Raw genomic sequence first — 25,020 nt, forward strand, 5'->3', positions numbered from 1 at the left:
GCGTCTCAGAATATGTCCATCAGCATCCCAAGACAGATGACAACTATGATCCAGCATATCAGCAGCCTATGCAGTGTATCAAAGATCCTACCTTAAATTGCAGTACCTCCAGCAGGAAGGTATGCAACAATACGATGCTGACCACAACTACCGCCCTGCAGAACGAAAGCTACAACCTTCGCTTCGACTTAAAGGGACAACCTTCGCGTCAGAATGGTATTATACAGACTTCCCTAAGCCAGAAACCGCTAAAAGGTATGGTGATACATCACACACGCAGCATAACAACAGTACACCTGGTAATATTGGCAGTAACCAGGCTGCCATGGACTTCACTAAGTTCTCTGCTTAAACGGGAGCTGGTTACCAAAGGACTTATAAAGTTCACCGATCGCCCCGAGAACTACAGGGCATGGCGAGCCTCCTTCCAGAACGCCATAAGGGACTTAGATCTTTCCTGTAGTGAGGAGTTAGATCTCTTGGTGAAGTGTCTTGGAAGCGAGTCTGCTGAACACGCCAAAATAATCAGAGACATTAACATAAACTATCCGGGCAAAGGCCTAAAGATGGTGTGGGAAAGACTTGATGAATGTTATGGGTCAATAGAAGCTATAGAAAATGCTTTATAGAAGAAAATTGATAATTTTCCCAGAATTGTGGGTAGGGGGTTACCAGAAGCTCAGGGAACTCAGCGACTTGTTAATAGAGGTACAGGTTGCTCAAGCAGAAGAAGGTCTGCCAGGGCTAGCATTCCTGGACACCGCCAGAGGTGTCAATCCAATTGTCCAAAAACTCCCTTATAGCCTACAGGAGAAGTGGATCACGCATGGTTCTCATTATAAACAGGTTCATAATGTACCATTATCCCCCTTCGTGGTGTTTGTACACTTTGTTACTCAACAGGCAAGGATCAGAAACAATCCCAGTTTTGACTTTACATTGTCATGTTCCACTACACCTGGTGTCAAACCTCATAAAACACCAGTGGCAGTCCACAAAACTAACGTTGCCTCCACAGATTCTCATTACAGGCCGTTTAAGTCTTCTCAAGAAGAGAACAAACTTAAAGATCTTACCAAAAAATGCCCCTTGTACAAGAAACCACATCCTCTACTAAAATGCAGAGCCTTCAGGGAGAAGTCCTTAGAGGACCGCAAAGAATTCTTCAAAGAAAACAACATCTGCTTCAGGTGCTGCACTACAACATCGCACTTCGCCAGGAACTGTAAGGTCAGTGTGACATGCACAGAATGCGGTTCTTGGATATCATGAATCAAGGAATAGTAAAAGACAAGTCAAAAAGCTGGGTCGCACCTTTACCGTTTAAACCCCAGAGACCACGCTTATCTAACAACAAAGAACTTGTCTACAGTCGATTTATCTCCCTCAAACATAAACTTCAGAGGACACCAGAGACGAAAGAACATTTCTTTACCTTTATGGAAAGAATATTCCAGAACAACCATGCAGAAAAGGCACCCATGCTCCAAGACTCTGAGGAGTGTTGGTACTTACCCATATTCTGCGTGTATCATCCTAAAAAAACAGGGCAGATACAAGTAGTATTCAACTCAAGCGCCAGGTACGAAGGCGTCTCGCTAAATGATGTTGAGGTCTGGACCAGACAGTAAGACGACAAACTTCTAGAGGCACTCCTCCGCTTCTGCAGAGATTCCGTAGCATTTATGGCCAACATACAACAGATGTTCCACTGCTTCCTCGTCAAGGAAGAACATAGAAACTACTTGAGGTTCTTCTGGTACCACAACAACGACCCCAATTAAGACATTGTAGAGTACCGAATGAGAGTGCACATCTTCGGAAACAGTCCTTCCCCTGCAGTCGCTATTTACGGTCTCAAACATTCAGCCCGAGAGGGTGAAGCAAAGTATGGGTCAGATGTCAGATTCTTTGTGGAAAAAGATTTCTATGTGGATGACTGCTTGAAATCCACACCCATGAACGAGACCGAAATCAGTCTCTTAATAAGGGCTCAAGAGATGCTCGCTCTATCTAATTTGAGGCTGCACAAAATTGCCTCCAAGAGCCGTGAGTTAATGGAAGCCTTCTCACACCAAGACCATTCAAGTGATCTAAAGGACTTGGATCTTAGCACCGACTCCCTTCCTATGCAGTGGAGCCTCGGTTTGCTCTGGGATTGAAAGGCAGACACATTCACCTTTCAAATTAGCAAGGGAGAAAAGCCCTTCACACACAGAGGAGTCCTGTCCACCATAAACCGCTTATATGATCCTCTGGGATTCGTAGTGCATGTTACCATCCAAGGTAAAATGATGCTAAGGGACTTCACCACAGAGATGTCTGATTAGGATGATCCGCTTCCCACAGAGAAAAAGGACCTGTTGACAGATTGGAAAAAGTCTCTCAAATATTTGACCAGCCAACATGTGGCGCGACCATATGCTTCGATGCCATCGACTGAAGTCAAGATGCAAAGATTGTATATCTTCTGTGATGCTTCTGTCAAGGCGATTGCAGCCGTAGCATACCTAAAGACCATTGACGTCAAAGAACAATGCCATATAGGATTTGTCATGAGCCGGACCAAACTGGCGCCACTCCGAGAACACACGATTCCCAGACTGGAGCTCTGCGCTGCTATGCTTACAGTGGAGTTAGCTGAACTTATAACATCAGGAATGAACCTGGAAATCAAGGAAGTTGAGTTTTACATGGATAGCAAGGTAGTCCTAGGATATATTTTCAACAAAACCAGACGCTTTTATGTCTACGCCTGCAATCGGGTGCTAAGGATCAGGAGATCCACTTGTCCTAAACAGTGCCTACACAGCATAATCCTGCAGACCACACGACTAGATCTGTCACACCAAGCCACCTTAAGGACATTACATGGTTTACGGGTCCTGCATTCATGTACCGTTCAACATCTTGCAGTATCGGATCCGACACGTTTGGTCTGATATACCCAGATGCCGATGAAGAAATCCGACCTGAAGTATCTGTTCTACATACGGTGATTTCAGACCACCAACTCAAATCTCATTGTTTCAACAGGTTCTCCACCTGGATGTCACTATTTCGTGCTATAGCCTGTCTAGTTCGTATAGCTCAGTCTTACAAATTGACATTACCTGTGAGCCAGAAGCCTTGCAAATGTTGGCATCACTGCAAACACGCCTTTACAGCTGCTAATTTAGAAAAGGCCAAAAACATAATAATTCACACTCGACAACATGAATGTTATGCTAAGGAAATAGACTACCTCAACACAGGTCAAACAGTCTCAAGGATAGCGCTGTGAGGAAGCTTGATCCCATCATTGACCAAAATGGGTTGATAAGAATAGGAGGCCGTCTTCAAGAAGCCAAAATGAAATTCGTGAAGAAACATCCTGTAATAATTCCCGGACATCATCACGTCATGACAGTGTCGGACTGGGGTACCTAGGGACCACCAGTAAAATTTATTTTGGGGGCCCACCGTACGGATACATTAAAATATAATAAATAATCTAACAAGTTTTTTATATGAACATAAGCTGGTTGATGTGCTGTACATTGAATATATGTATGTAGTGTACTAAATCTAATGTGTTTTGTGCCACTTGTGCAGGGGGTGGGAGACTAGGGGCCCACCTTGCTCAGGGGCCCACCGGGGGATTCCCCTGTACCCCTGTGGGCCAGTCCGAGCCTGCGTCACGACCCTGCTCGTGCGACATCACCACCTTCAAGTGAAACACCAGGGCCGATTGTTTACTGAAGGGAATATACGAGCTGCCGGACTATGGATAGTTGGAACAACGAGGCGTGTGAGCTAGTTCATCTTCAACTTCGTTACCTGTCGCAAACTTCGTGGCATGTTCCAGAACCCAAAGATGGCCAGTCTCCCAACTGAGAGACTCAGTACAGATCCTCCTTTCACCAACATTGGTCTGGATGTATTCGGTCCTTGGTCAGTGGCTACACGGCACACTAGAGGTATTTACGCAAGTGCAAAGCGTTGGGCAGTCATGTTAATTGTATGTCCATATAGAAGTGATCGAATAACTTCAAGTTTCATAAATGCACTTTGACTTTTTATTGCCATTAGAGGGCCCGTGAAGCATATTCGTTTAAACAGAGGCACACATTTTGTAGGAGCAGTGAAGGAACTTCAAATTCCTTCCCACTTGGACACTGCCAACGTGGAAAGACACAGTGAGCAAGGATGCACCTGGACCTTTAATCCGCCTCATTCTTCTCACATGGGCGGCGTCTGGGAAAGGATGATAGGCATAGCAAGAAAAATCTTGGATTCAATCTTCTTGCAAGTGGGGAGTACGAGACTCACACATGAAATTTTGACCACAGCCCTCATGAAAGAGCGTTGTTGACTACCCTTTCCAATGACCCTGAATATTTGACTATCCTCACTCCTTCCATGTTACTCACACAGAAGACCAGCACCCCTAATGCTCCTCTCAGAGAGTTTAATAACAAAGACTTCTATAGACGACAATGGAGGCAGGTGCAAACTCTTTCTAATGCCTTCTGGGACAGGTGGAGGAAGCAGTATATCTCTACCTTTACAATCAAGAAGGAAGTGGCAAACTAACAAGCCGAACATCAGACCTTGGGATGTTGTGCTCGTGAAAGACAGCCAATCACACTGGAATGAGTGGCCACTGGGCATTATCACCAACACATTCCCAAGTAAGGATGGGAGCGTATGCAAGGTCGAGGTCAAGATTTGGAAGTTTGGCGAGTGTAAGCTATTCCTCAGGCCAGTAAATGAGCTTGTTTTATTGTTTTCACTGGAGAGACCTAGTGGTGGCGTCTGTTGACGCCAGACGGGGAGTGTTCTGCCCAGCAGAGTTGAGAATCATTGAAGATCACGTCTAAGAGTTTTTGTATTTCTGTAGTAATTAATGTGGTTATAGCACCATCTAGTGTTGTTAAATTGTATTGCACTTAGTCTTTTTTGTTGCAAAGATTGCTGCATTGTGGGTGGTGCAAAGCAGTCTGGGAAAGAGAAGCCTGCAGTCACCAGAGCACATCAGCAGAGCTGTCCTTCTGCATATCTCCTTCTTAAACTTCACCATCCTTGTGAATGCATATCTGGTGAGAGATCTATCTTTGTTTCAGGGACATTATGTTATACAGAGCTGTTCAGCTAGTATCATTGTTACTCAGGGAAGTTTTTACTGCTGTTAGTTAGACATGTAGTCTTATGTTAGGCAGCCATTTTACCAGGTGCTTCAGTGTTATGCAAATGTTACAGTACATGCTATGCTATATATTTATTCATGTTATTTGTATTCTTATAGTTTTTTCAAATCAATTAATCAATCATAAATTACTCCTGTTTTACCAATAAACAAGTTAGACTACAAAGAACAGTCTTCTTATTTGAAACACATGAATGGTTTATGCTGAATGTTAGACTGCACACTGTGTGAACGTGCATGCATGAAGACAGAACAATAATATTCTAATTTTCTGAGATCCTGACTTTTGGGTTTTCATTAGCTGTAAGACATAATCATCAGCATATAAAAAAATTAAACGCTGGAAATAGATCCCTCTGTGTGTAATGGATTATGTATGTATGGTACAAGATCCAAGTTTACAACGTAGATACAGTAACAGATCCAGGCCCAGGACACAAGTATGGCTAGAAGTCTATAGAACACAGACACAGAGCCACATTTAAGCTTATTACATAGGTTTGGTAAGAGAAAGAAGTTTGGAACATAGATACAATACCAGATCATTGCCCAACCCATACTATGTATATTTCTAGTCGTTGCAGCAATCACCTATTAATTATTAAGCACCTGCTACCTGCTGGGGGTTGTAGTTGGAGAACAACACCTATAGATTGTGTTTATTGTGAGATAGTAATCTATGTAATCCTAATAACGCTCCTCACACCTTATAGTCACTGACTAATGTGTTATAAGAACAACACTCACTGTCAGAGGGGGTATGAGCTTTAGAAAATTCTGCAGAAGTTTCTCCTCCACCAGTGATGGCCACAACAGCGACCTCATATTTTCCATTTGGTTTTAGACCATTGATCCTGATGTGCATTTTATGGGGATCTCCAATATAAAATCTGCAGACATGAAAGTCACCTGCAAAAGAGACAATAATGAGATTAGAGATAGATAGATAGATAGATAGATAGATAGATAGATAGATATTAGATAGATATGAGATAGATAGATATTAGATAGATAGATATTAGATAGATATGAGATAGATAGATAGATAGATAGATAGATAGATAGATAGATAGATACAGACTGGGCAAAGTGGGACTCTGGGCCAACAGAACTATTCCACCTAGAACTCTGCAAACACTTTCTCTAGGTTCACAGGAGCACCTCAAACAGCACCTGTCGAGCAGAACTGGGCAGATTCCCACTTTACTTTGCTGTCCAGAAGAGGGCGCTATCATTCAGAGCCCATCTGCATAGCAGCAGTCCCAGCTCCTACCATCACAAAGCCTTGCTACACCAAGAAGCCCCAGAAAAACAAAGCAACCTGCAACAAGTCACCCAAAACCAGCCTGCCCAAGTGTAGAGGGAAGTCAGGTGGGCGTATATATATATATGTGTATATATAAACAGTTGCAAGAAAAAGTATGTAAACCCTTTGGAAGGATAGGGATTTCTGTACAAATTGGTCATAAAATGTGATCTGCTCTTCATCTAAGTCACAACAATAGACAATCACAGTCTGCTTAAACGAATAACACACAAATAATTAAATGTTACCATGTTTTTACTGAACACACCATGTAAACATTCACAGTGCAGGTGGAAAAAGTATGTGAACCCCTAGACTGATGACATCTCCAAGAACTAATTGGAGTGAGGTGTCAGCCAACTGGAGTCCAATCAATGAGATGAGATTGGAGGTGTTGGTTACAGCTGCCCTGCCCTATAAAAAACACACACCAGTTCTCTGAGTTTGCTTTTCACAAGAAGCATTGCCTGATGTGAATGATGCCTCGCACAAAAGAGCTCTCAGAAGACCTACGATTAAGAATTGTTGACTTGCATAAAGCTGGAAAGGTTTATAAAAGTATCTCCAAAAGCCTTGCTGTTCATCAGTCCATGGTAAGACAAATTGTCTATAAATGGAGAAAGTTCAGCACTGCTGCTACGCTCCCTAAGAGTGGCCGTCCTGTAAAGATGACTGCAAGAGCACAGCGCAGACTGCTCAATGAGGTGAAGAAGAATCCTAAAATGTCAGCTAAAGACTTACAAAAGTCTCTGGCATATTCTAACATCCCTGTTAGCGAATCTACGATACGTAAAACACTAAGCAAGAATGGATTTTATGGGAGGATACCACAGAGGAAGCCACTGCTGTCCAAAAAAAACACTGCTGCACGTTTACAGTTTGCACAAGAGCACCTGGGTGTTCCACAGCAGTACTGGCAAAATATTATGTGGAGAAGATGAAACCAAAGTTGAGTTGTTTGGAAGAAACACACAACACTATGTGTGGAGAAAAAGAGGCACAGCACACAAACATCAAAACCTCATCCCAACTGTGAAGTATGGTGGTGGGGGCATCATGGTTTGGGGCTGCTTTGCTGCGTCAGGGCCTGGACGGATTGCTATAATCGAAGGAAAAATGAATTCCCAAGTTTATCAAGACAGAACAATTGCTCCAACAGTTGATCTATTTTCACCAAGCAGCTTGGCAATTGCCCTGTAGCCCTTTCCAGCCTTGTGGAGGTCCACCATTTTGTCTCTGGTGTCTTTTGACAGCTCTTTGGTCTTGCCCATGGTAGTAGTTGGCATCTGACTGACTGTGAGGTGGACAGGTGTCTTTAAAGGGATTCTGTCACCTCTTTTTACCCTATAGAGATGCGGACATGCACGGCTAGATCGCCACGTCCCATATCTCTGTGTGGTTTTATTGAGTGTAAAAAAAGATTTTATATATATATGTAAATCAGCCTGGTAAGGAGCCCAGCCACCCCCCCTGTGAAGGAGCCTAGCTTTGCCTGTACCCACGAATCTCCTCCTTGCTCACAAAGTCAGATCGCCGTAATCTCGCGATGCGCGAGCTCGCGCATGCGCAGTTCCTTCCCTGAAGCTGATACCAGCACAGGGAAGGAACACTAGATAGGTGGGGTCACAGTAGATGACTGTACGCCTATTTATTAATATTAATTATTGATATTAACCAAAATATTAATAAATAATATTTCCTTTTACACCAAGCCACCAACCAATACAGCCTGGCAAAGGGGGAAATCCAGAGGATGATACACAAGAGTAAAGAGGAGTATATTAGCGTCTGGGTGAATGACATACGAACATCACAGAAGCTGACAGTATACCAGAGCCTACAGAGGGAGTACAAACTGGCCCCATATCTGGAGAAACTCCCCTATCCAAGAGACCGACAGATCCTGAGCTGGTACAGACTGAGCGCCCACAGCCTGCTCATTGAATCCTGGCGTCACCGACAGAGGTACATGCCTAGGGAGAGCAGACTGTGCCAGCAGTGCGACCAGGAGGCCGTGGAGGATGAGGCTCTTTTCCTGCTGTGGTGCCCCAAATACTCAGCAGTGAGAGAGATTCACTTCAGGAGACTGTCTGATCTCTGCCCAGACTTCACCTCCATGGAGGAGGAGGAGAGACTCTCCATACTGCTGGGGAAAGAGGAGAACACAACGGCCATAGCAGCACAATATATTACTGCCTTCCATGGACTGAGAAGTGCCTGATATACCATGGACTCCTATATCCCCACCCTGGATGTGTCCCCACCCCCCAACCCTACCCAATTATTTCCCACTTGCTTTAGCAATGCTAAAATGTATTTAGTCCTGCCAATAAAGCTGATTTGATTTGATAGATAGATAGATAGATAGATAGATACATAGATGGACAGGTAGATATGAGATTGATTAGATCTGGTTCTTACCAAGCTGTGTGCGTTCGTCGGCTTTCTCCAGGTGGCAGTCCTTCTCTTTAGTTTCGGTCACATAGACATTGTATCCGATAATAAATCCTTCCTGAGTTTCATCCGTTGGATATGGCGACCAATCCAAGAACATTGACCTGGGTTCGATGCTGGTGATTTTCACATTCGGCTTCACAGAAGATACTAAAAATAATGATAACAGAATATTAGCTAATATCTGTGTGAATATATACGTATATAGAGGATGCTGTTATGTATAGATGATGGGTGACAGTGATGGGGCTCCATGGGGCCTGACCAATACCCTAAACAAGCAGGGCTCGGAGCTACAGGAGTGCCCAGAAGGGTTTCTCTTTACCCAGTTCCTCTGTGTAGCCCTCCTTCTTCTTCAGGAGGTGTTCTCCATCTGCCATAGATTCGTATATTCTGAAGTCGTATCTCACTCCTGGTCTGAAGACATCTGAAGATATGAGATGAGGTGACACGTTACGCCTTAAATCACTTCACACATGACGTCCATTTATCTGCTAGTTTTATCCGACCATGTGCCATAATGGCCTCCACCAGGGGCTTCCAAAAATGAGTGGCAACGATATGAGATTAGAGGATATTGGGAGGGTGAAAGGGGTCATTGTCCAAAGGCCTCCACCTTGACTTACTCCAGCCATCCCCAGACACCTGCTGCCCCAAAGAATCTATCACCTAACGCTTGTTCCAGTTGACGAACCTCAATAAGTCAGCACAAGAAAGAAAAGAGAGCAACGTCAGCGTGGGTCCTAACTATTAGCGCTCATGCACACAACCGTACCAGTTTTGCAATCTGCAAACATGGATCCCGGCCGTATACATGCACCATTTTTCTTTCAAGCTCCTCGAGAAATGTCCTATTCTTGTCTGCAAAATGGACAAGAATAGGACGTGTTCTATCTTTTTTGCAGGGACATGGAAGGGACATGCGGATATGGACAGCACACTTTGTGCTGTCCATTACTTTTGTGGCCCCATTGAAATGAATGGATCTGCTTCTGAGCCGCAAAAAATCCAGGTTCGATGCATGCCAAATATACGATCGTGTGAAGGGGGCCTTATTATGGGGTCTGTAATAATTATGGGGTCCACAGAAAATAATGAGGTACAGTGATAATTACACCTGGTACAATGGATATTAGGGGGCCCACTGTGATAATTATGGGGTACACTGGATATTATGGGGACACTGATAATTATGGGGTATTATGGGGTCACTGAATATTATGGGGACATTGTGATAATTATAGGGTCACTGTGATTATAGGGTACACTGGGTATTATGGGGTCACATTATTATGGGGTACACTGGATATTATGGGACCACTGTGATAATTATAGGATACACTGATATTATGGGGTCACAGTGATTATTATGAGGTCACTGATTATTTTACGGTACACTGGATAATATGGGGCCACTGTGATAATTATGGGGTACACAGGGTATTATAGGGGTCACAATTATTATGGGGTCACTGATTACTGTAGACGCCTGGTGGCTATGATGAGGTGAATTTTGTGTGAAAGGGTAATGTCTTAAAGGGTATGTAGACTTTTGCTACAAGTTCTGTTCACTGACTAATAATATCCTATCTGCAGAATCAGACTACACAGAGAGTGGCTGTAGTCTGTCACCATGGAGGCACATGGGTCTGCACTGGAGATGTATACACACATGGTGTGACATTGTTTCTATCAAGATTATGGTTAAGTTTTTTTAATTTTTATTTCAGGTGAATTGGAGCAAAAAAAAAAGCGTTGATTGCAAAAATATAAACACCCTTTAAATTTGTTCTACACTGTATTTTTTGTTGTTGATTAGATGATGGTACATTGATTTCAGGTATAAGTCGTTTTTCATGAATATGGTCTTACGTGATCTAATGACGTCGCTCTGGACGCTGGAGTTGTACTTTTTCCATTGAAGGTCACAATGAGGAGATCTGGGCGCAGGGCACCATTCCACCACATATCCACGTGCACCACGCTCCTGCTGCCATGATAGGTAAATTTCTCCATCTTTACTGTATGTTCTCTCAACTACTATCTGCTCTGCGCCTGTAGGAGACAAGTGAAGGGTAAAAGTCATAGATACCAAAACTTTACATTAATCTGGCACCTGCCAATCAGTTAGGTGCTGGACTATAAACACTGTCATACGTACAGCATATAGTTGTGTATACCTAATACTATTATCTATCTATCTCTCTCAGGCAGTACTTGTAGTCAGGAATCAGGCCAAGGTCCGGGCTGAGGGAGTTCGGGCATTTACGTAAAAGAAACTGGGAAGTGGACTATCGGAGTCGATAGGCAGGCACAGGTTTGGTACAGGGGCAGACAAACTGAGAAGCACACAGCTGGTAACCTAGGAACTAGAAACCTAAGCTCAGGCAGCCCACCACTAGGGAAGGTGCCTTAAATATCAGGGGCCAGCCAGCCATTGGTGAAGAATTTAGGTGAGTGTGCAGGACCTTTAAATGGCCAAGGGACTTGCCAGGTGGCCTAGTGTCACGGTGTGGTGTGGGAGGGGAACTCCACACCAAACACAAAATGGAGGGAGAAGATACCAGGCCTGAAAACTAGGGAAAGGGAAAGGTCACCACCTAATACATCCCAACCCGAGCCCTGACTGCTAACAGAATGAACAGACCCCAATGGTAGGACTGTTCATCTGCAGGAACCTAAGCCTGGCTCACCTTAGAAGGCCCTGAAGATAGTGATTGGGCCACACACGACCTGTTCCTTCCAAGCTGAAGGAACAAGAGTCTGCCTCAGGTCTGGTACCAAGAGACAGGGAAATAAACACAATACAAAAGGAAAGACACTTAACACGGGGTAAATGGAAAGCAGGAACTCAGCCGAGATCCAGACACCAAACGATCCACAACCAGAATGAGCTATCAACCGCAAGGAGCGATGGGTAAAGCCAGACTAAATAGGGAGTAGTAATGGTCACATAATCTACACCGGAAAAGGAGGTGTGGACATACCAGAAACACATAGACAAAGTGAAACCAAAATAAGCTGTCAGATCACTCACATGCAGCCAGTCTTTTAGATCTTCTACCACCTGTCACGGCTGTGACACCTAGTAGCACAATGCAGGCCGTGGCCTGCAGAAGACGCCGGCATTCGGAATCTCTGCTGGCCAAGAGAAGAGGGAGGCGAGAGCAGTAGCCAGAAATAGTGATGGACGAACATCGGCCGGGACGTTTCGCGAGCGCGCATTCGCGATCAAATGTTCGCGAACCGCGTGTTCGCGGCCGGCCCTATTCACTTTAATGGCAGGTGAACCTGAAAAACCTTCAGGTCATATTTGCAGCAACCAAATTCTTACAAGAAGTGTACAAATAGTCCTACAACATGGACAGTGACATACCAGAGGGGGATCAATGGCAAAAATTCCCACAAAAAAATCAGTATTTTAATCAGGGGCCATTTTTATGCTTCTTAAAGGGGATTATTTTAGGCCACGGGATTATGGGCCCCAAAAATTAGGCATTCACCTGACAGAAAAGAACAAGTGATTATGTGGCTGGAGGTATATTAGACGGTCAGTGGATAACAATTTTATTGTAGGCCAGTAGAGTACAGCCCCAAAAATTATGCATTCATCTGACAGAAAAGAACAAGTGATTATGTGGCTGGTGGTATATTAGACGGTCAGTGGATAACCATTTTACTGCAGGCCAGTGGAGTAGAGGCCCCAAACATTAGACATTCACCTGACAGAAAAGGCCTTTTATGCCGCTGTATATACATAAGACAAGGACCATTCTTTGTTCTGTGTGGTGGCGGATATGTGTGGGCTGGCATGAGAAAATTCTATTACATGTGGTCATCACAGGTGTTCCTCCGAGATCCACCCCTCATTAATTTTTAGAAATGTGAGGTAGTCCACACTGTCGTGAGCTAGGCGCTTATTGGTCACGATCCCCTCTGCTGCGCTGAACGTTCTTTTGGACAGGACACTCGACGAGGGGCAAGCCAAGAGTTCCATGGCAAATTGTGCAAGCTCTGGCCATAGGTCAGCCTGCACACCCAGTAGTCCAGGGGTTCCTCGCTTCTCAGAGCGTCCACATCAGCCGTTAACTCGATGTAGTCGGACACCTGTCGGTCTAGGCTGTCCTGAGGCTAGTTCCGGAAGGCGGCTGTCGATGAGTTGGCTGCAAGAATGATCTCAGATCCGAAGTGTCGAACACATCTTCAAACCGCCCTCTTCTTGCAGGCGCGGTAGGAGATTGGTACCCACACCTGTTTTGCCGTGGGTGGAAATTCCTCTGCCAGCGCCTGCAACAGCAGAATGCAGCATCTCTTGCAGCAAGGCCTGGAAATACTGCATTCTGCCAGCCCTCTGTGATGCTGGTAACATGTCAGCCATTTTGTGTTTGTACCGGGAGTCTAAGTATGTTGCTACCCAGTACTGGTCCTTGCCCTTTATGTTTTTTATACGGGGGTCCCTATTCAAACACTGGAGCATGAAGGCCCCCATTTGCACTAAATTGGAAGTGGTGGAGCGCCCTGGCACCTGCTCATTGCCCAGGAGAATGTCGTCCTCGGTCTCCTCCGCCCAGCCATGGATCCCTGAAAAGTCTTCCTCAAAGCCTGCCCTTATTGCTCCTCCTCCTCCTCCCCCCAGTCACCATCCTCCTCCGACTCTTCTTCAGACTCCTGTTGACTTGTCTCAGGTGGAGTGGCCCCCCTGGGAATTCATTCAGCATTGCGACTTCCTCATCTTCCAGCTCCTGCTCCTCGACGGCTTGATCAATGACATGACGAAATACACGCTCCAGAAAGAAGGCGTAAGGTACGATGTCACTGATGGTGCACTGGCTGCGATTGACGAGTTTGGTGATCTCATCAAATGGCCACAGAGGTCTGCGTGCGTCGCACATGAGCATCGACTGGCGCGGTGAAAAAAAAACAAAGCTCCCCAGAACCTGTCCTGCTGCAGAGATCGTACAGGTAGTCATTAACGGCACGTTCCTGCTGGAGCAGCCTATCAAGCATATACAAGGTGGAGTTCCATCGTGTCGGGCTGTCACAAATCAGACGTCTGACGGGTAGGTGGTGTCACCGCTGAACGTCAGCAAGGCGAGCCATGGCCGTGTAAGATCTTCTAAAATGGGCAGAGATTTTCCTGGCCTTCCGCAAGACTTCCTGGACCCCGGGGTATTTGGTAATGAATCGCTGAACGACTAAATTCAGGACGTGTGCCATGCACGACACGTGTGTCATTTTGCCCTGTTTCAGCACGCTCAGCAGATTGGCACCGTTGTCGCACACCACTTTACCAACTGTCTAACTGAGCGGGGTTAGCCACTGATCGGCCTGTGACCGCAGAGCTGAAAGCAGTGCAGGACCGGTGTGACTCTTGGCTTCCAGGCACAACAGCCACAGCACAGCATGGCAACGTCTCACCTGGCACGTCGAATAGGTTCTGGAGAGCTTGGGGGGGTGCAGCAGAAGAGGCGGTAGCAGTGGAAAAGGAGGATTCAGCCGAGCAGGAGACAGAGGATGTAGTAGGAAGAGGAGGAGAAGAAGAGGCAGGCCTGCATGCAATCCGTGGCGGTAACACCAAATCCACACAGGTGCCACGGGTTACATGCTTAACAGCCGTCAGTAGGTTCACCCAGTGGGCAGTAGAAGTTATGTACCTTCCTTGCTCGTGTTTGCTAGACCACGTGTCTGCGGTCAGATGTATCTTGGCACCGACACTGTGTGCTAGAGATATATTCACTTGCCACTAAACGTGGCAATATAGCTCTGGGATGCGCTTCTGGGAGAAATATTTCCTTCCAGGGACCTTCCATTGTGGTGTGCCAATAACCACAAATTTTCTAAAAGCCTCTGAGTCCACTAGTCTATATGGCAGTAGTTGGCGGGCTAGCAGTTCCGTTTGGGCCACGGAAGCCTGCCTTCTGCCAGATGAACGCGACAACGGCATTGTGGAAGGTAGAGTGGAGGACAAATGGAAGGAGAGAGGAGAAGGAGAAAAGGCAGGACGCGGTGCGCCGGGAGTGTGGCTTTGTGGGTTCTGACGGTGTTGCTCCCACTGGGCTCGTTGATGGGAGGCCAGGTGCCTTCTTAAAGGGTTTCTGTCACCCCATTAAACAGTTTTTTTTTTTTTTCTTTAATAATAATCCCTATAGTGCGATCTCATGATACATAATCAAATTAATAATTTTGGTTCAGTAGATTTTGCTAAAAAACGATTTTTAAAATATGCTAATTACCTTGCTACCAGCAAGTAGGGCGGCTACTTGCTGGTAGCAGCCGCATCCTCCGATGGTAATGACGCCCCCTCGGCATGCTGATTGACAGGGCCAGGGAAGGTAATCCTTCTCTGCTGGCGCTGTTAGAATTTGAAATCTCGCGCCTGCGCCGTACCTGGCTTCAATCGGCGCAGGCGCACTGAGAGGCGGCCGCTCTGCTCGACCGCTCCATCCTCAATGCGCCTGCGTCGATGACGTCATCGCATACACCCGGAAGATGACGTGGAAGCAGGTATATCGCACCCCTCAATCAGTATTTTGTGGAAGCAGATATATCAAACCTCTTAATCAGTATTTTGCAAAGCAGGTATATAACACCCCTCAATCAGTTTTTTTGGGGGGCAACAGGTATATCACACCAGTTGCAAACAGTTGTTCCAATAGCGCTTGTCCCTCTATATAGCTGCAGTATCGCAGCAGAACCGCACACAACTGCTGCACAATACAAATGCACTATAATATACTTTCTATGTTATAAAGTATGTTATAAGTATTTCACACCCCTCAGTATATCACACTTATCGATAGCACACTTATACCAGTCCTTAAAAGGGCTTTTGTGGTCCTATTAGCTAGCGTTTGGTGTCCCTAACAGTCTGTCCCTGCTCCACAAAGCAACCTCTCCCTGCACTGACAAAACACAGAATGTAAAATGGCTGCCAGATCGGGATCTGTTATAGGGTGGGGGTGTGTTCATGTGCTGAAACATCTCAATTGGCTGTCCTGTCCCACCTGATGGATGTGTCATGGGTCAAAGTTTGGCGCAATGCAAAAGAATATGGTGCATGCAAACATCGCCATATGTTCGCATGTTCGGTGAATCGCGAACAAGCAAAATTCACCGCAAAACGACCGCCGGGTGAACTGCAAGGCCGTCTCTAGCCAGAAGCAATAGAAGTGCAGTGCCCATGCACATCAGAGAAGGGGCAGTGGTGGACAGGGGATGCCAGTGTAACATTTTGAGATCTTTGCTAATTTTTTTAAAAGGAAAAACTACAACCTTCTATTGACCCTAATAAGTCTTCAGCCCCTTTACTCAGGAATTAGGTGAAGGCCCTTTGGCAGTGATTACAGCCTCCAATCTTCTTGGGGATGATGCCACAAGGTTCGCCATCCTTCTCTGCAGATCCTCTCAAGCTCTGTCAGGATGGATGGAGACCATGGGTTGACAGTCATTTTCAGGCCGGTCCAGAGATGTTCCATTGGGTTCAAGTCAGGACTCTGGCTGGGCCACTCAAGGTAATTCACAGAGTTAACCGTAAGCCGCTCCTGTGTTGTCTTCGCTGTGGGCTTAAGGTCCTTCGGCCCAGTCTAAGGTCAAGAGCTCTGGATCAGGTTTTCATTAAGAATATCTCTGTACTTTGCTCCATTCAGCTATCCCTCCACCCTCACCAGTCTCCCTGCCCCCCCAGCATGATGCTGCCACCACCATTTTTCACTGTAAGAATGGTTTTGGGCAGGTGATGAGCAGGGCCTGGTTTCCTCCAGACATGAGGCCAAAAAGTTCAGTCTTGGTTCATCAGAGCAGAGAATCTTGTTTCTCACCATCTGAGAGTCCTTTAGGTGATTTTTTTAAACTTTCATGTATCTTTTACTGAGGAGAGGCTTCTTTCTGGTCACTCTGCCATGAAGCCCAGATTGGTGGAGGCTGCAGTGATGGTTGACCTTCTGAAGGTTTCTCCCATCTGCACACAGCATCTTTGGAGCTCAGCCTCAGTGACCATTGGGTTCTTTGTCATCTCTTGGGGTTGAGCGAATTGGGTTCGGATTTCTGTATCTGAACCTGATTCTTTTAAAAACTACATTAAGAATACCGGTTCCGTCCTACTGTAAAATGTATTGCCTCCATAAAGGTCTTTCCAAAGTTTCAGCAAATATCACAAGACTTACTTTGTCTTGCCTCTGTCATGTGTCAGTTAGTTTATTCTCATAAATTACTGTATACAATACGAAGCTGAACTCTCTTCATTCATGAGGCACAAAGCTGGGTTCAGTAATTTATGCAAATAAACGAAATGACACGTGAGAGGCAAGAGACGATATTCTTATTGTAGTTTTTAATACAGCAATCCGAACCCAATTTGATCAACCCTTGTCATAATCTCTTACCAAAGCCCTTCTCCCCCAATTACTCAGTTTGGTGGGGTGGCCAGCTCTAGGAAGAGAGTCCTGGATGTTCCAAACTTCTTCCATTTAAGAATTATGGAGGCCACTGTGCTCTCGAGAACTTTCAGGGCAGCAGACATCTTTTGTCCCATTCTCCAGATCTCTGCCTCCACACAATCCTGTCTCCGAGCTCTACAGGCAGTTCTTTCCTCCTCCTGGTTTTTGCTAAGATACTGTATGCATTGTCAGTTGTGAGATCTTATATAGACAGATCTGGGGCTTTCCAAATTAGGTCTAATCCAAATAAACTCCAATCAAGGTTTAGGAACATCTCAAAGGTGATGGAGAGAAATGGGAGACCTCAGAGCTAAATGTCAAGTGTCATAGCATAGAGTCTGAAATACTTATGTCCATTTTCCTTTTTAATACATTTTTAAATAGAGATGGCCTTGCAGTTCGCTCGGTGGTCGTTTTGCGGCGAACTTTGGTTCGTTCGCGGTTTGCCGAACAGGCGAACATATGGAGATGTCCGCCGTTGCCATATTCTTTTGCATTGTGCAGAACTTTGACCCATGACACACCTATCAGGTTGGACAGGACAGCCAATTGAGACGTTTCAGCACATGGACACACCCCCTACCCTATAAATAAACCTGATCTGGCCGCCATTTTACATTCAGTCTTTTGCCAGTGTAGGGAAAGGTTGCTGTGTGGAGCAGTGACAGACTGTTAGGGACACCAAACGCTAGCTAATAGGGCCACAAAAGTCCTTTTAAGGACTGGTATAGGTGTGCTATCGTGGGGGATTCAATCAGCACAACCCTATATGTGCTGATTGATAGGTGTGCTATCGATAGGTGTGATATACTGAGGGGTGTGATATACTTATAATATACTTTCTAACATAGAAAGTATATTATAGTGCATTTGTATTGTGTAGCAGTTATGTGCGGTTCTGCTGAGATACCTCAGCGTTACAGAGTGCCAAACGCGATTGGAACGACTAATTGCAACTGGTGTGATATACCAGTTGTCCCCCCCAAAAAACTGATTAAGGTGTTTGATATACCTGCTTCCAGCAAATAATCATTAATTGGTTCTATATACCTGCTTCAACAAATACTGCTCTTCTATAGGGACTTTGTCACAGGGTCATTTTGAAAATGACAGGCAGAGGAAGATGCAGGCCATTCCGCAGGGGTGGTAGGGGTCTGACAGGTGCACCAGGCAGGACCCTAAGTGGGAAGTTGGAGAAGGTGCGTGCGATTATGTCAAAGGACGCACCAGAGTTGGTTGAGTGGCTTATTCAGCCTTCCGCTTCTGCACCCTCCTCATCATCTGTATCAGCACCCTCCTCACTCTCTGCTGTGTGCACCTCCAAAGACACCACCACCACCATAGCCCCTCTACTCGAGTCTGAGGAATTATTTTCCCCTCCATTCCCAGACCTTACCGATGCGCAGCCATTCTTGGCATCGGATGAGGAAGAGGAGGTAGCCGCCACCCAGCTTTCTGATGACCGTACCCAGATCAGCCCAAGAAGGGTGGTCCCCACTGTTGCTGTCTACTCTGAGATCTCTCATGTCAGTGGTGGTGAAGGTGACGATGATGACGTGTCGATGGACGTCACGTGGGTGCCCACAAGAGAGGAAGGGGAGGGGTGTTCAGAGGGAGAGACGGAGCAGCAGATAGGGAGGAGAAGCAGGCAGAACTCGCAGTGCACAGGAGTAAAAAAGCAGACTGCAAATGTATCTGGAGCGAGCCATCCACCATGCACGGTCACATCTGGTGCTCCCAGGATGCCGGCACATGGATCCGCAGTGTGGGCTTTTTTTTAACATGTCAGCTGCTGACAATAGTGTTGCCATCAGCAGCCTGTGCTGTCAACGCATAAGTCGTGTTAAGCCCAACACTCACATAGGGACGACCGCCTTAAGAAGGCACCTGGCCTCCCATCACTGAGCCCAGTGGGGGCAATACCATCAGAACCCACAAAGCCACACTCCTGGCACTCCACTTCCTGCCTCTTCTCCTTCTCCTCTCTCCTCCTATTTGTCCTCCACTCCACCTTCCACCGTGCTGTCGTCGCGTTCATCTGGCAGAAGGCAGGCTTCCGTGGCCCAAATGTTCTAAAGTAAAAAGTTGATGACGCCAGATAACCCTCTTGCCCAACAGCTGACCGCCAGCTTGTCGGATCTGCTAGCCAGCCAACTACTGCCATACAAACTGGTGTACTCGGAGGCCTTTAGAAAATGTATGGCCATTGGCACACTGCAATGGAAGGTAACCGGAAGGAAATATTTCTCCCAGAAGGGCATCCCAGAGCTATATGGCCATGTTCAGCGGCAAGTGAATGTATCTCTGGCACATAGTGTCGGTGCCAAGATACATCTGACCACAGACACGTGGTCTAGCAAACACGGGCAGGGACAGTACATAACTTCTACTGCCCACTGGGTGAACCTTCTGACGGCTGTCAAGCATGCCACCCATGGCACCAGTGTGGATTTGGTGTTACCGCCATGGATTGCATGCAGGGCTGCCTATTCTTCTCCTCCTCCTACTCCAGCCTCTGTCTCCTCCTCGGTTGACTCCTCCTTTTTCAGTGCTACTGCCTCTTCTGCTGCACCCCCCCCCCCCCCAGCTCCCCAGAACCTATTCGACGTGCCAGGTGAGACGTTGCCATGCTGTGCTGCGGCTGTTGTACCTGGAAGCCAAGACCCACATCAGTCCTGCACCCCTTTCAGCTCTGTGGTCACAGGCCGATCAGTAGCTAACCCTGCTCAATTTGACAGTTGGTAAAGTGGTGTGCGACAATGGTGCCAATCTGCTGAGCGCGCTGAAACAGGGCAAAGTGACACACGTGCCGTGCATGGCACACGTCCTGAACTTAATCGTGCAGCGATTCGTTGCCAAATACCCCGGGGTCCAGGACGTCTTGCAGCAGGCCAGGAAAATCTCTGGCCATTTTAGAAGATCTTACACGCCCATGGCTCGCTTTGCTGATGTTCAGCGGCGACACCACTTGCCCGTCAGAAGTCTGATTTGTGACTGCCCGACACGCTGGAACTCCACCTTGTATATGCTTGATAGGCTGCTCCAGCAGAAACGTGCCGTTAACGACTACCTGTACGAAATCAGCGGCAGGACAGGTTCTGGGGAGCTTGGTTTCTTTTCACTGCGCCAGTGGCTGCTCATGCGCGAGGTATGCAGACTTCTGCGGCCATTCGATGAGATCCCCAAACTGGTCAGTCGCAGATAGGGAGCCATCAGTGACATCGTACCTTACGCCTTCTTTCTGGACCGTGCATTGATCAAGCCTCAGGGAATGCCTAGACCAACAGGTGTCCGACTAAATCGGGTTAACAGCCGATGTGGACGCTCTGAGAAGCGAGGAACCCCTTGACTACTGAGTGTGCAGGCTTGACCTGCTGTGGAACTCTTGGCTTGCCCCTCGTCGAGTGTCCTGTCCGAAAGGATGTTCATCGCAGCAGGGGGGAGCATGACCGATAAGCGCACTCGCCTAGCTCACGACAGTGTGGACTACCTCACATTTCTAAAAATGAATGAGGCATGGAACTTGGAGGAATTCAACACCTGTGACGACCATGTTTAATTAAGTTTCCTCATGCCAGCCCACACATATCCGCCACCACCCAGAACAAATAATGGTCCCTGTCTTATGTAAATACAGTGGCATAAAAGGCCTTTTCTGTCCGGTGAATGCCTAATGTTTGGGACCTCGGAGGAATTTAACACCTGGGACGACCACGTGTTATCGAATTTAAACTATTACATTTTGTTTTTCTTCAAGAGGGGGGATTTTGTTAGCCATGTTTTTAATCCAACTTTATATTTTTTGTTCTTTTAAACATATGTATTTGACATGTATTTGTACTGTCCTGCAGTAAAATTGATATCCAATGACCTTCTAATATACCTCCAGCCACATAATCACTTAATGTTTTCTGTCCGGTAAATGAATTTTTGGGGCCTGTACTCCACTGGCCTGTAGTAAAATTGATATCCATTGACCATCTAATATACCTCCAGCCACATAATCATTTGAACTTTTATGTACGGTGAATGCATAATTTTTGGGGCCTGTAATCTAACTGGCCAACAGTAAAAATTGTTATACGGTGACTGCCTAATGTACCTCCAGTCACATAATCACTTGATCTTTTCTGTAAGGTGAATGCCTAATGTTTGGGACCTCGGAGGAATTTAACACCTGTGACGACCACGTGTTATCGAATTTCAACTATTATCATTTGCTTTTTTTTCAAGAGGGGGGGATTTTGTTAGCCATCTTTTTAATCCAATTTTATATTTTTAGTTCTTTTAAACATATGTATTTGACATGTATTTGTACTGGCCGGCAGTAAAATTGATATCCAATGACCGCCTAATATACCTCCAGCCACATAATCACTTGTTCTTTTCTGTACATTGAATGAATAATTTTTGGAGCATGCACTCCACTGGCCTGAAGCAAAATTGTTATCCAATGACAGTCTAATATACCTCCAGCCACATAATCACTTGATGTTTTCTGTCCGGTGAATGCCAAATTTTTGGGGCCTGTACTCCTGTGACCTAAAATAAAAATTGTCTAGGCTACATTTTGACAGTTTCCCTTTAAGATGCATAAAAATGGCCCCTGATTAAAGTAAATATCTTGGGAATTTTTGCCATTGAGTCCCCTCTGGTATGTCACTGTCCCGGCCGATGTCCGTCCATCACTATTTAAAAACATTTTAATTTTTTTTTTTTCATTTTCTCATTATTGGGTATTGCGAGCAGAATGATGGGGAAACTTTTTTCTTTAATTTAGGTACAAGGCCGCAACATAAAAAGTGAACTTATTTCCAAACTTATTGTATCTATCATCTATCTATCTATCTATCTATCTATCTCTGTCTATCTGTCTGTCTCATGCCTTCACATCTCCTTACAGCAGTGGGATACACACACATCACACATAGTAGCTCATACACATATGCACCCCTTGTTTCTCACTGTATCCTGTAGACAGTAATAACGCGGACGCACCATTTCTGTTGTTTGCAGGGATCCTCAGTTCCGCAGGCGGCGATCCTCCAGCTTTATTATGGGCGGTGACGCTGACAGCATAAGCCTGCCTTCCTATAGAAAATCGGGAGCTGTTCACGTCTGAGCCGCTGATCTCTCTTTCCACAGGAGTGCCTTCTAGTGGCCAGAATTTTATAATATAGTGAGAGATATTTCCATTCGCCCTAAATAGTGACGACGGCTGAAAAATTGTGAAGAAATAAGCATAAAATCTGTAAAAATGAAATCCACTAAAAATACGTCACGAGGATACACAAACTTCCCGGGTAAAGCCGCCTAAGGTGCCATGGCATCTGAGGAGTTAAATGTCTACGATCAGCCTTATCACCGATCACAGACATTAGCTCTGGGTGTCTGATGTGTGAAACAGAAGAAAACCCTGGCTGCTATGCGGTTTTAAAGACCCAATTTATGCCGTACATCTACAGTCAGGAAGGGGTTAATAAAGGTCTTCTCTAAGGTTAGAAAAAGAGAAAATAGCGCCCCTTCAGTCCGTGTCTGGTAATGCAGCTCCGGTAAATGAGACTGAGTTGCAATACCAGAAGCAACCTGTTAGCATAAGTGCCACTGTTTCTACAATTTCATGGTCCTAACTGGATGCTATATATAGGCCATTCCTATGGGGCAGGTCTGAACCCTGATTATATTATCCCACCATATAACACGTTTATATTGTGAGCAAGCCTCTCATTTGTTTAGCATAGGGAAATGTATTCAGGCCCCCCTATAGCTTACTTTCCAGTAGAGGGTCACAATCCGTTTATCATCATCATCATCAATACGTCTCCATACATCCAGAGCTCCTGCAGGCGCTGAAAAGAAGCACAAAGAAATGATACAAATCTTTCAAATTTACAAATTTTAAAATTCATATTATTTCTACATCATCATGGGTGTAACTAGAGCCACGACTGATACGGGGCCCAGAGTCTGAGGGGGCCACACAGGAGCAGAAGCACTGAGGAGCTCTCACACTGTCAGCTTTTGAAGGCCATTTTATCAGCGGTGGTCATATTTGCACACTATAGGAAAAAGCACCAACCTATGCATGCTCCCACGGTCCTGGCTCCGTAGAGGCCGGCACTTTTTTTCTATAATGTACAAGCACGACCACTGCTGCTGGATTGCAGGGTGGTCGTAACCCCTGGAAACGAGCAGTGTATAATTTGATGGAAAAATGAATCCAGCCAGCAAAGGAAGCAATATGGATAATAACAATACATTAGTAAGTGGCTTGTATTAACTTCCTCTACATGATAAATGCCACTTGCCAAAGTGAGACAACCCCTTTAAGGTTCCCATTAGTGCCACCCAGTTCTGCCTCATCCACTTGCACGCACTGGGACAATCTCTCCTGACTGGATGCAGAAGGACCTGCGCTCCTAGCTCGATGATGTCAGTGTGATTACATCATTACGCTGGGAGCGCATGGTGACATCATCACACTTGGAGAACAGGTCCTTCTGCATCAAGTGAGGAGAGACTGTCCCTGAGCGTGCAAGTGTATGAAGCAAGTATTTTTAATTTTTTTATTTTAACCCCATAAAGGACATTTTTCATTAGTGTATGAGTTTTTAACGTCTGTTAGACAGGTGCACTTCTGTCTAAACGGATATAAAAAATGGCCCTATTGTTTTCAATGGGATCCGTCTGGCTGTGAAAATGGGGATTTTTTTTTTTTACGTCCGTTATTCTCTGGCCCTAAAAGAAAATTGCCATGTGAATAGTCCCACAGACTGTAAATGGTTCTGATAACAGCCTGGTGACAGCAGTTATAAAGACGTCTATCGCACCGCCGTTTTTCACTGTTGTGTGAATGTAGCCTTAGCGGTGAGTGATAGGATGCATTGCACCTGGGTCCGCCCCTAGGGGGAGCTCTTTCCATACAGATTCATACAGTCAGTAGGAAGAAGTTTCATTCCAACAACTCCTTCTTGGTGCCGGATTTCTTTTTTCAATGAGTGTATATGAAGATTACATAAACGCAGGATTGTCCCTCGAATTGGACCAAAAGACGTGTAAAATGTATGCAGATTTACAGTAAAAGGGGCATTTCTAGAAGTACTGCGCGGTCTATACAGACAATACAGGAAGGAAGGAATGGGGGGGATTTCCATTATGGTCACCCCCAGAAAAGTCCTTAAAAATCGATCACCTTTCTTTGTATACTGTACGTACCGTCTTCCTGCGTCCTGACCACAAGGTAACTCCATTTGCTCCACCCTGCCAGTGACGATGCCGCCATACAGCGCACTCTCGGGTTGTACTGTGTATACGGCTGTAACCCGCTGACGATGACTCTGTATATCTCGGTTGGAAGTTTTCCTTTAGTCGTTAGATTGACCTAAGTGAATGGAGTTAAATTGCGTATTCAGCGTGTCCAGGTTCTGTCAAATAAGAAGCATTACATACAAATACCATACACAAAAAATGTCCATACATAAATACATATAAAATACACATTATGTGCATTTTATATAGAACATGCACACTACATACCCAAAAGATCACATGGATAAAACACATTATATACATACAGTAGAACATGCACATTATGTACACAACATATAAAATACACATTACATACATACACAAAACAT

At 45.5% G+C, this 25,020-nt stretch overlaps 1 protein-coding gene across 2 annotated transcripts in view; it reads right to left on the reverse strand.

Annotated features, from left to right (window-relative positions):
* Nucleotides 1–25,020, reverse strand: part of OSMR (oncostatin M receptor) — a 122,304-nt gene that overhangs the window by 5,765 nt on the left and 91,519 nt on the right. For both annotated transcript variants that reach the window (XM_040420950.1, XM_040420951.1), the window contains 7 exons: nt 24,599–24,764; nt 23,156–23,232; nt 22,382–22,601; nt 10,821–11,003; nt 9,274–9,375; nt 8,916–9,098; nt 5,936–6,097 (listed from right to left, as the gene is read on the reverse strand). In XM_040420950.1, coding sequence (XP_040276884.1) covers nt 5,936–6,097; nt 8,916–9,098; nt 9,274–9,375; nt 10,821–11,003; nt 22,382–22,601; nt 23,156–23,232; nt 24,599–24,764 — 1,093 coding nt within the window. The remainder of the gene's footprint in view (nt 1–5,935; nt 6,098–8,915; nt 9,099–9,273; nt 9,376–10,820; nt 11,004–22,381; nt 22,602–23,155; nt 23,233–24,598; nt 24,765–25,020) is intronic.

This window comes from Bufo bufo, chromosome 2 (assembly GCF_905171765.1).
Source record: "Bufo bufo chromosome 2, aBufBuf1.1, whole genome shotgun sequence".
In the NCBI taxonomy this organism is placed as follows: domain Eukaryota; kingdom Metazoa; phylum Chordata; class Amphibia; order Anura; family Bufonidae; genus Bufo; species Bufo bufo.